The 14,444-nt window shown below is 35.9% G+C and overlaps 3 protein-coding genes across 7 annotated transcripts in view; 1 reads left to right on the top strand and 2 right to left on the bottom strand.

Annotated features, from left to right (window-relative positions):
• The window catches only part of pdgfab (platelet-derived growth factor alpha polypeptide b), a 679,118-nt gene that overhangs the window by 330,991 nt on the left and 333,683 nt on the right, over positions 1-14,444 (top strand). The window lies entirely within an intron of this gene.
• ccnf (cyclin F) overlaps positions 1-14,444 on the bottom strand; it is a 146,648-nt gene that overhangs the window by 56,496 nt on the left and 75,708 nt on the right. The window lies entirely within an intron of this gene.
• The window catches only part of abca3b (ATP binding cassette subfamily A member 3b), a 114,048-nt gene that overhangs the window by 60,085 nt on the left and 39,519 nt on the right, over positions 1-14,444 (bottom strand). For all 5 annotated transcript variants that reach the window (XR_015480462.1, XM_087243965.1, XM_087243967.1 and 2 more), the window contains exons 6-8: positions 12,346-12,605; positions 11,852-11,968; positions 8,168-8,288 (exon numbers count right to left, since the gene is read on the bottom strand). Coding sequence is in view for 4 of the 5 variants with exons in the window: in XM_087243965.1 (XP_087100091.1) it covers positions 8,168-8,288; positions 11,852-11,968; positions 12,346-12,605 (498 nt within the window). In the remaining variant the exon portion in view is untranslated. The remainder of the gene's footprint in view (positions 1-8,167; positions 8,289-11,851; positions 11,969-12,345; positions 12,606-14,444) is intronic.

Genomic DNA, 14,444 nt, shown 5'->3' with positions numbered 1-14,444 from the left:
CATAAGAAATAACACACTTAGTTTACTTAGTATAATATACACGCGCTTTTTTTTCTGTTTCTCCGCCTGATGGCCGACTTGTTGCTCCGCCTCACGCTGACCTGTGCTCGCCTTATGGCTGAACTGTTGCTCCGAGTCCGCCTGACGAGCCACCTGTTTCTCCGGATCTGTTTCTCCGCCTAACGGCGACCTGTTTCTCCGGACCTGTTTCTCCGGACCTGTTTCTCCGCCTAACGGCGACCTGTTTCTCCGGACCTGTTTCTCCGCCTAACGCCCGAGCTGTTGCTCCGCCTAACACCTGACCTGTGCTCGCCTCACGCCCAGCCTGTTGATCGGTGGACGGGTAAGCGCGCATGGCATCGGAAGGAGCTCGAAAAGTATAAGGTAACTAATGAAACTAACGTGAAGCATGTTTGATGACCACTTTATAAACACAACACCTAGGATAATTTAGGAGCTTTTTATTGTAATAAAATGCCTTTTGAATGACACAGATTTTTATGTTGGCTAGGTGATGACAGTAAGTAACGTTACTGTGATTTGTGATCTTTCTGGGGTGTTAACTGTAAAGCAGTAAGTAGTATTTTTACTCTTGTATTTCTTAAGTTTGTTCATGGATTTTTGTGACAATACTTTGATGCATAAGTGTTGAATTCAGCTTCTAACAATGTTTTTTTTTTATCAAAATATATACAATAATTGTCCTGCTCTGCATGTACATTTTGTTTAGCTGTACATTGAATAGCAAATGTTATTAATTTACTATGAGCATTTTACATTCTAGACGTGATTTGAGCTATCTTTAATTAATCCTGTATGTAAGGGTCGTTTCATGCTAACGGAAATGTCTGAGCTAAGGCTAATTCCAACCTAATCATCTTCGACTGCAAAAAGAAAAAGTTTGACCACCGTTTTATGTGACACCCTGGATAATTATTATCATTTAGGAGTATTTTTGTGATATAGTGACTTTTGGCTAACATGATCTTTTTTTACTTAATTTTGCTTAAACGCTTTTATCTGTTATTCTTTTTCAGATGGATAATTGTGTGAAAATCAAACTAAAAGAATGCAATCTTGAGGAGTTAATCCCCACATTTGAAGGTATGTAATAATATTTTACTTGGTTCATTGTAATCATTAGGGCTGCCTTTGTCTAAACATTTGTCTGGTTGACTTGTGATGTTCATTTGAAGCATTAGTTGAATAATTACAGATTTATTAATAAACCATTTATTCATTAATTCATTTTCTTTTTGACTCAGTCCCTTTATTAATCTGGGGTCGCCACAGCGGAATGAACCGCCAACTTATCCAGCATATTTTTTACACAGCGGATTCATGCAGCATACATTGACTTTGCCAGTGTGGACTTTTTTTCTGCAACTAGTGGGTAGCACATTCGCCTCATAGCAACAAGGTCACTTGATCGATCCTTGGCTGGGTCAATAGGCCTTTCTGTGTGGAGTTTGCATGTTCTCCCCGTGTTCGCGTGGGTTTCCTCCAGGTGCCCCGGTTTCCAAAGACGTGGTAAAGGTGAATTAAGTAGACTAAATTGTCAATGATGTATGTGTGTGAATGAGTATTCGTTTCCCAGTGATGGGTTGCAGCTGAAAGGGCATTCGCTGCATAAAACTTATGCTGGATATGTTGGTGGTTCATTCCATTGTGGTTACCCCAGATTAATAAAGCGACAAAGCTAAAAAGAAAATGAATGAATGAATAATAAATTTTTAGTTGACTAATGGTTATTCAATTATTAGGGGGCAGCCCTAGTAATCATTAGCCACTTCAACACTTTAAACTGAGAGATTGAACTCTAATGCCAATTTGTTTTTGTCTGGTTATTTTTTAAAATCTGCTGTTCATGCAACCAGTGACATTCTCTTGTTTTATTTTTAGCACAGGAGCGAACTTTTCCTCGTTTTTAGGTCAATTTGAATACAATTCAGAGGGTAAGGATTCAATTAAAGGTTTCTCGATGCATAATGATGCATTTAATGCATAATGATTGTCTTAGTTATTTTATTAACAATGAAAATGTTATTTTTATGTTTGTTATTAGGGTGGCATGGGGGCGCAGTGGGTAGTGCTGTCGCCTCACAGCAAGATGGTCGCTGGTTTGAGCCTTGGATGGGTTTCCCCTCCACAGTCCAATGACATGCGGTGTAGCTGAATTGGGTAAGCTGAATTGTCCATAGTGTGTGTCTAAATGAGAGTGTGATGGGTTGCAGTTGAAAGGGCATCTGCTGCGTAAAACATAAAAAGATGTCACCCAAGATGTTCATGTCATTCTTTCTTCAGTCAGAAAGATTTTTTTTTTAGGAAAATATTTCAGCAATTTTATCCATCTTGAACTGAGATTGTGCCTCATTTTTGAAGTTTTTAAAGAAAATTTAAATGCGGCTTCAAATTATACAAATCCGGTTGCAAACAGTCCCAGCTCAGGAAGAAGGGTCTTATCTATTCTCATTAAGAAAACACAATTAAATACTTAATAATTTCAAATGCTCATCTTGCCTTACTATTACTTATTAAAAAAAGTTCCTTAGGCAAACCTGTTGTTGCATTGTCATCTTCACTCGGGCCAAAAAATTGCAGCATGGTGCCATGGTCAGTGGTTAACTAATGCCAACACTGGCTGATAGCTTGGTGTGTTATGGCCTTAATTGCTTCTAAAGGTATTTTAGGTGTTCTAAAGTTAACTCTAAAGATATTTAACTTTTACACTTTTGAGTTTTTAATAAATCTTACTTCTATTTATTTTTTCAGATTGGGACCAATATTGCTGAGTATCTTCATCCATTGAATTCAAGAATCTATTGAGTTTCCTCATGTTCTCATCCTTGGAGACCGCCACTTCTTTCAAGCCTTTGCTCACGTGCTGTGCTATTTATTATTGCAAAGTACATTACTTGCCAAAGTGGACGTTTGCTATAAAGCATTCTACATCTTTGGTGTGAACTACCCCAAGCAGTGTTCCCTGGTGTGGCAGACTGTGGTTTATGGACATCCTGGGGAGGAGACACTAGCAGTAAGGGTTCTGCTAGCATTAATTTTTGCTGACAAACAGTAATCATTAATACTGTGACCTCACTGCTTCCTTGGATTCTGTGTTCTTTAACTTGTACTTTGGATTGTGGGGGAAAAGGAGCACCCAGAGAAAACCCACACGAACACGGGGAAAACATGCAAACTCCACACAGAAACACCAACTGACCCAGCTGAGGCTTAAACCACCGACCTTGTTGCTGTGAGGCAATCGTACTACCCACTGTGCCACCATGACACCCATTTCTAAAGAATAGTTTTAATAACTCATTTCTAATAACTGATTTCTTTTCTCTTTGCTATGATGACGGCACATAATAATGGACTAGATATTTTTTAAGACACTCTACACTGCAGTTACATTGCAACTAATGTTTCTTACAGACTCTTTTATATCTCAGGATTGATGTTTGCACATGATTGTTCGAGTAAAAGTTAAAAAAAGTTTTCCTATTTCAAATTTGTTTTAAAATGCTTCCATCCTCAGGTTTCATTTTAACTTTTATATCTGTTTTTTCTTTAAAACTGCATTTACATTGAACTTGATCATCCTCACTGATGATTGCTTTATAGCTCATATATTGATGTTTGCACATAATTGTTAAAGGGAAAGTTATAAAATGTTTTCTTATTTTTTCTTAATATAAAATTTGTATTTTCTTAGTTTTTATTGTTTGTTTTGTTTTTTCAAGCTGTTTGATGCCTTTTCATTATTACTTTCACATATTTTTTCTGCATTGCAGTTGATGATTTATATGAGAATATGTTGATGTTTGTGCTCAAATTACTTTCTGACTTTAGTCATTTAGATGCATTTTCATTATTACTTCCTTATACTATTGTTTTTCTCTACTCTGCAATAACATTGCAATTGCCTCTTACTGATGATTCCTGATTTATAAATGATGCAAATGTTTTTGAATGTATTTCAAATATGCATTTTCTTAAAGTAATTTGTCTGATTTCAGTCTGATGCATTGTTACTGAACTTTAGTCAGTGTTTCTGTGATACAGTTTGATAAATTTTCACAGAAATCGTCTTAACCCTTTAACAACCCTTTCAAGAAAAAAAATTGGATTGCATTTCTCAACTGCTAATGTCGCTATTGAACACAATCAGTACATTTTAACACATGTTATAATTTCTAAAATATCAACCTCTACCAAATGATTGATATGTATGTTTATGGTAAAAGTACCAGAATTATGAAAAATCTGAAAAATTATGTGTAAGACCAATTTAAAAAAAAAATAATAATAAAATATATATATATATATATATATATATATATATATATATATATATATATATATATATATATATATATATATATATTTAAAAGAAATATTTTGAACACTAAATCATCTTTTTTCTTATGACTTTAACAGTCATTATTTAAAACAGTAAAAACGAGGTCAACCATTTGGTAGAGCATGCAGTCAAAGGGTTAATGCTGAGGTGCAGATGGGAAAAATCTCAAATTCATTTGGACACATTTTATCTTTTGTCATAAATAAAATTCCATTACTGAACAACTATGTATTGCTGTAGAATTGTTTTTATTTTAGTGATTTTAATCATCAGTTTCTAGATTAAATTTCTGACCCATTTTGGGTTACATTCAACCCAGCAGTGTAGTAATTTTTAACTAATAGTTGGGTTAAAATCACAACCCAGCATGCTGGGTTAAACTTGTAACCCAACTTGCTGGGTTAAAGTAACCCAGCGTTGGGTTTGTCCCTTTTTTACCCAGCGCTGGGTTACCAAAACAACCCAAATTGGGTTGTTTTCAACCCAGCAGTTTTTAGAGTGTATGTTATGAAGTTACAATAACATTAAATAACACAGAAGTACTGGGATAACAGTTTATAGTTTAGATGAAACCTCTGATATTTATGGTGAAGATTAAAATCACTGTCATATGCATTTAACTTGATGAACAAAAATGAAAGTTGTAGGGAGCAATTACATTTAACCAATATCTGCCTCCTCCTTCTTTGTTGACATCAACTTGAGGGCTTCCATAGCAACTGCATATCAATAGATTTAACTTCGCCACTCTTACCATTAGTTTGCTATTAGGGAATGATGAAAAAAGACAGTCCCACCCCGTATTCAATATTTCGTTGCAGTTGAAAGCACATTAACATACTGAAACAAAAGTATTAGCAACTTCCATTTCATTTCGACTTTAAATACGCCTTCGCAGATTCACAAAGATGTAGGCTAAAGCAGGTGTTTATAAATAAAAACGACAGGGATCTGCACATAAATCCCACTGCACTATTACACATTGACTATCCTCATCACTGTGAACAGCCAAACCTCATCGAATCTGCTTTAAAAGCTAATAAACACATGGCCTTCTCTCACCTGAGGGCCTCCACACACACACAGGCATTAATCAAACACAACAAACTCCAATTTTTCAACCTTGAACAGCATCCACAGCATCAGAAAAAGTCAATAACTGCACCCTCCAACTGCGTGCTTTTACACATGCGTTCTGCCAAATCCAAGGCTTTTGTTTGCCACAGAAAAGAAAGTAGTGGAGCAGTTCAGAGACAATGAAGAACTGATTTTCGAAAGCTTCCTAAACGTAGCCTTTGCAAGCAAGTTATTGTGTGCATGCATTTAGAGTATAATGGCCTATTTAGTGGCTCCTCCAGCTGTTTGTAGGGCTTTGTTTTTCGCTGAAATGCGCCTGCGAGATTAAACCGCTGTTTGAGTAATGAGTAACTAGCAGCGAAGCCTACAATTACTACTTTGATCAAAATAATAAAGCCGTCATTTGTAATTACAGTATATAAAATCTAAAACATATAAATCACATTATTGACCAGCTGAATGAAGAAAGAGCTGATAAACAATATGTTATCAAGTTATGATTAAATTGATGTTGATGATGATGATGATAAACTAAAGACATTTTTACTCAATATGAATTCATCTGATAGCCAATCACATACAGGCCCGGATTAAGAACTCAGGGGCCCCTGGGCACATTGTCTTGTAAGGCCCCCTACCTGGCCGCACCCCTATATTTGAATTTAAAAAATAAGAATAATATAATAATTTTTAAATAAAATTAATCTATAAGTTGTTGCCCACATATTTAAATAAATGATATATAGTACATATGTATTTATAGTCTACAAAGATTTAACTTATTTTTCAAAGCATTGAAAAAAAAAATATATATATATATATATATATATATATATATATATATATATATATATATATATATATATTTTTTTTTTTTTTTTTTTTTAAGGGTATTTTAATGTATTGCTTTTACAAACTTATAAAGCATATTATTGCCATGGCATATAACGCACAATGCTTCTCCAATCCAGTTCTATGAATCTGAGTCTTTCATAATACAAACACTGATTTACTGTCTCTCTCCTCCTCTCCCTGTATTTTCTCTACTCTTCTCGTGATGAAGACTTGATTATAAACCTAAAAGTATCCGAAATCACACACACTATACCTCTTCTCTCCCCTCTCTCTCCTCTTCTGGGCCTTTCTCTCTCTCTCTCCCTCTCTCTCTCCTTTTCTGTCTGTCTCTTACACGATGAATCCAGTCCGCGCTGCGCTGCCGTTAGCCTTCTCCGCCTGGTTAATGCTAGCTTCTCATCATTTAAAGTTACCATAACGTCTTCTTCTGTACCCTCATTCTCCTTATCATGGGTCTGTTTAAAGATGGTGTGTATGGAAAATGCCTCAATAAAGATGCCTCCTCTCCTCTTTCTCTCGCGTTTGCTAAATCCACTTGTCCACTCATTTTTGATTTATGACATACTAACGTTACACTACAGTCCGCTCAGTTTAGTGCAGGTTATTACAAAACTGACGTTTCTGCGATTGACCAATTACAGCATTCTGTTTAGTTAACGAAAAAAAGGCAGTTTAAATATAATAATGATATTAATGTGTGATCGCGATTTTTTTGCTCAGAGGAAATACAGTTGTCTGAGCAATATAGTTTTTGCAGAGAGGGAGGCACTTATAATAAGGCTAAACATTATTAAATACCCACCAGACACTTGTGACTTTATATCACATTTGCATTATTTTTAAAAAATGTTTCCTTCCTGTTAAAAATAAATATATTTCCAATCTGATATGTAATGGGGAGGAAAAAAAGTAGCACGAGTTCAGCTGATGGTGGAGTCGAACCGAGTTTATGATTAATCGCCTCAAAAGTTGATGCTGTATGCCTTACAAGGTGCGCCACTACGGCTGTAATGTTTAACAGCTCTTTACTCATGTTGTCTCTATCAATCAGGCATCGACGGGCGTAAACCCTGAATAGCTTATTCCAACTAGATGCGCTATTTGCAATTAGCCAAAAAAAGACACTCCGAAATTGTCTTTTTTTTCTCCCCCCTCGCAGGGGCCCCTAGTGCGCACGGGCCCCTGGGCCTGTGTCCATAAGGCCCATTGGTTAATCCGGCCCTGATCACATAGCAGAAATGCGACAACAACCAGATCCAATTGACAGACTAGTCTTCCTACCAAAAAACTGCACTTTATGAGTTGTGTTTACTAGGTAGACATTTTTAATTCGCATTTTGCATATTTAATCTACTTAAATTTTATATATATATATATATATATATATATATATATATATATATATATATATATATATATATATATATATATATAAATTTTTTTTTTTTTTTTACTTTTGCATATTTAATCTACACTAGTATTCACCTTAAAGTGACATTTAAAGGCTTAACTAGGTTAATTAGGCAAGTCATGGTAATTAGGCAAATCATTGTATAATGATGGTTTGTTCTGTAGACAATCGAAATAAATATTGCTTAAGGGGGCTAATAAAATTGACCTTGTTTTAAAAAAAATTCAAAACTGCTTTCATTCTAGCCAACATAAAAAAAACTAATAAGATTTTCATTAGGAGAAAAAATACATGAAATACTATGTAAAATTCCTCCTTGCTCTGTTCAACACAATTTGGGAATTACTTGAAAAAGAAACTCCCCCTGGATGTATGTGTGTGCATGTGACTATTCTTTGTTATACGAGTTTGAATATTGACATGTAATACTTGTGACAATACGATTGAAATAAAGGACTGACCTCTGGAGAAGAAGACGCTGATCATGAAGCTGAAGTTTATAGTGGAAATGGCGAACACCAGCAGAAAAACAAACACCAGCGTCGGGTCACTGTAGGTCAACACGGCTCCATTAGGACTCACCTGTGAAAGAAAAACGCATAACAAATACATTCACTACATATCCAACCAGCAATAGACTTCAGATGAGCAGGAGTAAACAACCAGAAAACAACCCTGATTTTCCACAGTCAGCTTATTGGTTCTGATTCCTAATTAGTGAATCATTTATTGATTAATTTACTCCAAGTACAGTGTGGAGGAATGAAAATCTAGAAAAACCTGCTGATAGAGAAAAATGTACCTATAAATTTCACAAAATGACATTTATTTTTAAATTATGGCCACACTGCATAATAATAATCCGTCTTTCGGATGAGAGGTTAAACCGAGGTCCTGACTCTCTGAGGTCAGTAAAAATCCTACAGCACTTTTCGTAAAGAGAAGGGGTTTAACCCCGGTGTCCTGGCCAAATTCCCTATATCATCCATTATAATCATGGCCTCCCAGTCATCCCCATCCACCGAGTTGGCCCAATCACTTTCCCTCCACTCCACCAATAGCTGGTGTGTGGTGAGCGTACTGGCACCGTTGTTCTGTGAGTGCCGTCGCATCATCCAAGTGGATGCTGCACACTGGTGGTGGTGTGGTCCCCCTCATGATTGTGAAGTGCTTTGGGTGTATGGCCATACACGATAAATGCGCTATACAAGTATACCTTTTTTTACTAATAATGCATGCAAATTAGTAGTAAAAGCATAATTTAGGCCCTGTCCACATGAACACGGGTATTTTCAAAAACCGCATTTTTTTTCTACACTGTTTTGTTTCACTGTGTTTCCGAAAACCATCGTTAGCCAATTGAGGACGCAAGTTCCATCGTTACAAACATAGTTAGCTGATTTGACGTTTCCCAAATCTGTCGTTCCAAGAACATTCGCAAACTGCGTCGCAAACTTATGCACTTGCAACTACACCTCTGGAGCTGTAGTTAGAAACATAGTTCACGTTTGTGTTCAATTCCCACTTATCCCCCTATGCCCTATTCATTTAGAACCTTCTAACATTTTCACTTGGAATGATTCAAATAAAAAGCATTAAAGTCATCTCTACTAGGTGTGATTCACTTTCAAATTATTTTTACAGTTCAGTTTTAGTGATCATCATGTTTACAATTTCGTTCCCTTCATAGTGCACTTTGAAAACATTAATATCATTTTGAACACATCTGAATGGAATTTATGTTACGTCTCTAAAGCTAGTATATTTTTTACAGTCATTGCTCCAAAGCTTGTGAAAACAAAAAACATAGCATACGTAAATGCTTTTATTTTATAGTAGGTTATTTATTAAGAAATGTGTCTGTACTGTATATGACATGGGCCTGTTGGTTAGAACATTTCTGCATTGTTTTATAGGTGTTAAACTGTAAAAGAATAAATAAACAATATCCTACTAATATTACATCATCATCATCATTATTATTATTAAAGTAGGATTTTTTAAAATTTCCTAATAAATAATAAATATTAAATTTAATTTCTTAATAAATAGCCTTATTATTTATTTATTTATTTATTATATTAAAATATGTGTTAGCTTTTGTAAGTGATTTTATGTTTTAGAATAGAATGTTTCAATAATATTTGTAAAGGAAACATATATAGGTTCTATATGTGCCGTTTATATACAATTCAGTTAATATAGAAAACGAGAGCATGTTTTTACCAAGACTAATATTAAATTAATATTTTTTTTAAATGCGTGTTTGTGCAAAACAATATAATTCACACAAAAAAATGATGGGGTTCTACTCTAAAGTTGTTACTCCACCCTGTTTAGAGCATCATTATGGGCGTTTTACGTTTTAACTAACGTGGTTCAAATGATGGATCTGCGACAGAGAAACTACGGGTGTTGGGAAACATTCGTCACTACATCGTTTTTTTTACCAAACGATGCATCATACTATGACAGTTCAGCCGCGAGTTACGTGATTGTTTTGGAACAATGAGAGTATAAAAGTGTGACCATCGCCCACTGTTGGTTTGGCGTGCCCATTACATGCATCACCGTGCTTTTTTGCTTTTTTATGAGGATAGAGCTTTGTTTTTTTAAACCAATATGGGGAAAATTCAGTACATGTGGACATGGCCTTGGAGTAATATGTTTAGAGTTGTTTATATAATTATTAATATAATTTATATATATTGTTAAAGTATTGATATATTTTTCTATTCACTTTTTTCATGTACATAGTTAGTTTCACGTTGTTTTATTACTTTTATTTTCATTTATTTCCTATTTTGTTCACTTTTTATTGGACTTGTAAAAGTTTTAAAAATACAATTTTTTATTGATATTAATAACACAGAATTATAGAAACTGCATACGTTAATGATTACTGAAAAAAAGAGAAATTTGATTAGCAATTGACTTTTTGAGGACACAAATAATTGGTCTTAAAAGCACAGTTCACCCTAAAATCAAAATTCAATCACCATTTACTCTCTTCAGTGGTTTGAAACCTTTATGAGTTCCTTTTTTTCTACTTAACACAATAATATACTTTAAAGAATGTTGGAAATTGGTAACTGACTTGGAAGTCAATGGAAGTCAATGGTTACCAGTTTAAACATCTCAAAATCAAAAATAAAAACTCAAAGAAGTGACAGGGTGGGTGAATGGCAACAGATTTTTCTGTTTTGGTTGAACTATCCCTTTAACTATGCATATACACTCTCCGGCCACTTTATCAGGTACACCTTACTACTTGGAAACTCTTTTGCCTTTAAAACTGCCTTAATCCTTCATGGCATAGAGTCAACAAGGTACTGAAAATATTCCTCAGAGATTTTTGGTCCACACTGACATGATAGCATTGGGATTTGGTGACTGTGGAGACCATTTGAGTACAGTGAACTAATTGTCATATTCAAGAAACCAGTCTGAGATGATTCATGCTTTATGACATGGCGCTTTATCCTGCTGGAAGTAGCCATCAGAAGATGGGTACACTGGTCATAAAGGGATGGACATTCTCTGTAAATCCTAGAGATGGTTTTGCTTGAAAATCCCAGTAGATCAGCAGTTTCTAAAATACTCAGATCAGCCAGTCTGGCAACAACAACCATCCCACCTTCAAAATCACCTTTCTTCCTCATTCTGATGCTCGGTTAGAACAGCAGCAGATCATCTTGATCATGTCTACATACCTAAATGCATTGAATTGCTGCCATTTGATTGGCTGATTTGCATTAACAAGCAGTTGGACAGGTGTACCTAATAAAGTGGCCGGTGAGTGTAGAATGTAATATATTTAACAATTTCAGCAACACCTTTTTAAAAGAAGATGCATACTGCACATTTAAGTGTTAATGTCTGATTGTTTGTCACACAAACAACCAGTCAGTAACTTGATCGTCCACATTGGTGGAGGAAATATTAACAGAAAGCAAACACTGTTAAAAAAATAAAAATAAAAAAAAGACTGGCAGAATTTCTGTGAAACAAGAGGAACTTGTTCTGAATAAGATCAGGCTTTTAACCCAGAAGTTGAAAACACATTCCAAACACCACGCTGACATTTCAAGGGGCAGAAAATATCAACAAAGAGCAGATTACATGAGCACAATGTCTGTGTTTACCTTCACACAGAAGAGCACGGTTACAAAGAAGATGGAGATGGAGAGGAAGAGGAAAAACATGAGGAACCAGGCGCTCCAGTGCAGCCAGTTACTGAGACCCATCATGCGCATGTACTCCTGAAACACACGTACACAGTAAAAAACGTTGGCTTCCACACCATTCCTTCATGTTGTCCCAACACAAATCTATTAAGCTAGCCTAATCTATTTTTACAAATTTAAGTGGATTGAACATAAAACAATTCAGTTGTCCCATTGAATTGCTCTGTTTCAACTCATTTTAAATCAGTAGAAAATAAGTAAATAAACAATCAGTAAACAAGCGGCAAACTTTCTCCAGAAGAAAAAATATTATATGAAATACTGTGAAAAATTCCTTGCTCTGTTAAACATCCTTTGGGAAATATTTGAAAAATATTTTAAAAATCACATCAGGGCTAACAATTTTGACTGATTTTAAGTGTAAGCTTTCCTGCATAATAAGGCAGTTTCACCTTCAGCTTCCTCTCCTTCTCCTGCACGACGGCGCGGACGATGTTCAGTGCCGTGTAGGTGAAGCTGAGCACAAGCAGCAGGGGCAGCTGGTTCTGGATGGCCAGGATGAAGACGTCGTAGATGAACGCTGGGTAAGGGAAGCGGGACAGCAGCACCTGTGTTTGGTCGAAGAGAGCCATGGCCGCGCTTCTGTTGTAGGCCATCATGATCGCTCTGTCCACCGCGTACTGGACCTGAAGGAAACCCTCACGGTAATAACCTGCGTAGAGACATAGATAAACTATGAAGTCATGCTGAACCTATTGGAATAACATTTTTAATTCCTTTACAGTGGCTTTCCCTTACAAAACGCCTTCAGAAACAAAGTTGAAGAAATACGTTTTAAAATCTGATTTACAGCAGCGCATTTACTATAAAACTAAACGGAGGCAATCATTAACATAAGATGAAAACAACATGCAAGTTTAAATCATTTAAGTGTAAAGTTATATACAAATTTGAAAGAAGGCTTAATGCAAATGCTATTATAAATTCCAGTCTTTTCCTCTAAAAGCTAGACCCATTCACTTTTATTGGAAAAGCATCACTAGGCATTGATTTTTAAGATGTTTTAAATCATCAGAATAGTAAAGAAAATCTGTAAATTGCACATGCTTTAATATAAACATATTATAAACTCAAATCTGTATTTAAAAAACATAAAACATTGTGTTCTTAGTGATGTAACTACCAACATTATTTTATGATTTTATGCCTGTTTCCACTGTCAAAAGGTACCAAAAACCGTACCGTACCACTTTTTGTGTACCCCTTCCAAAGGGTTCCTAGCACAACAAAAGGGTAGCAAAAGGCTGAACGCTACATGAATGGTCACCATACATATATACATTAGATGTCGCCTGGCCTATTGTTGTCTATTGGACGGAATGCGTCAATAGCGCCGCCATCTTGGTACAGGGTAGCGCTCCTTTGAAATGAATGCGGGACCAAGGTACAGTGGAGGACTGTGGCCATCCAAAGCCAGAGATATACACATATACACATACATCTATGATCGGGAGTTTTCCTGGATGTTAGTATGTAATTTTTTTTTTTTAATTACGAAAATTATAATTTTGCATCACTTCTACATTGATGAATCAGTGACCGCACGGGCATTCCTGACAAAAAGCTTGTGTTTGTGTGTACAGAAATGTACTATTCACCCTCCCTGTTAAATTTGATCTAATCATGTCCTGAAACACAGCTCCTCTCCTGCTTTCACTTCTCATACTGACGGAGGGAGCGACTCGTTTGTGAATGAATCCCCCGAACGACTGTTTCACTAGCCGACAATAATACAAGTTTCTGGCAGCGCAGCATCTCGTTGTCATATTTCTTTTGCATTGTTTGCTGATTTTATTCAACAAAACTAGCATAAGCTGAGTGTTTAGTGCGAGTTGGAGCTGCTTTGCCGTATGCTGAGTGCAGTAAGTGACTGTTATCATCAATAACGTTACCTGATTAGCACAAAAGTTCAGAACATACAAAAACAGAAAAAAACTTAATATTACCTATGAAATGTTCTGACTTTGTGCTTTGTTTTCTTTGTTTGCTCATTACACCAGTAGACAGCGCTAAAGTCCTGCATCTTCACGTAATAACACTGTCTTAACTAGTGCGGTTGAATGACATTTGTCCTGGGAGCACTGTACCAATGTGGCGGTGCTATTGATGCATGCTCAGGGTCCCTATGCGATATCTAGTGTATACATCTATGAATGGCCACTAGTGTGTGCATAAGCTAGAAGAATGAAAACAAAGGAAGCACCATTTTTAAATACACAGCCAAGATACTGTAATAATATATACGTATAATAACAAGTCATGGTCAAGCCGAGCTCAAACAATGTGCTTGTTCTTGATGAAAAGCCACAAAGCCAAGAGGAGGAGCAGAATTTGCTGAATGTCCTGTTGTTGTATTACGAGGCTGTCTAAAAGCATGAGTGGTTTCACTTTCTCTTGAGAGCTTGTGTGCGCTCACATAATTGAAATAACAAATTTGAGCTGATGATAATAAAGTGCACAGGATTATTGAAGCACTTCTGACACCTGCTCC

The sequence above is a fragment of the Danio rerio genome, chromosome 3, assembly GCF_052040795.2.
Source record: "Danio rerio strain M-AB ecotype USA chromosome 3, GRCz13ab, whole genome shotgun sequence".
NCBI lineage: Eukaryota > Metazoa > Chordata > Actinopteri > Cypriniformes > Danionidae > Danio > Danio rerio.
The sequence above is the reverse complement of the archived record's forward strand: the minus strand, read 5'-3'. Positions and strand labels throughout refer to the sequence as shown.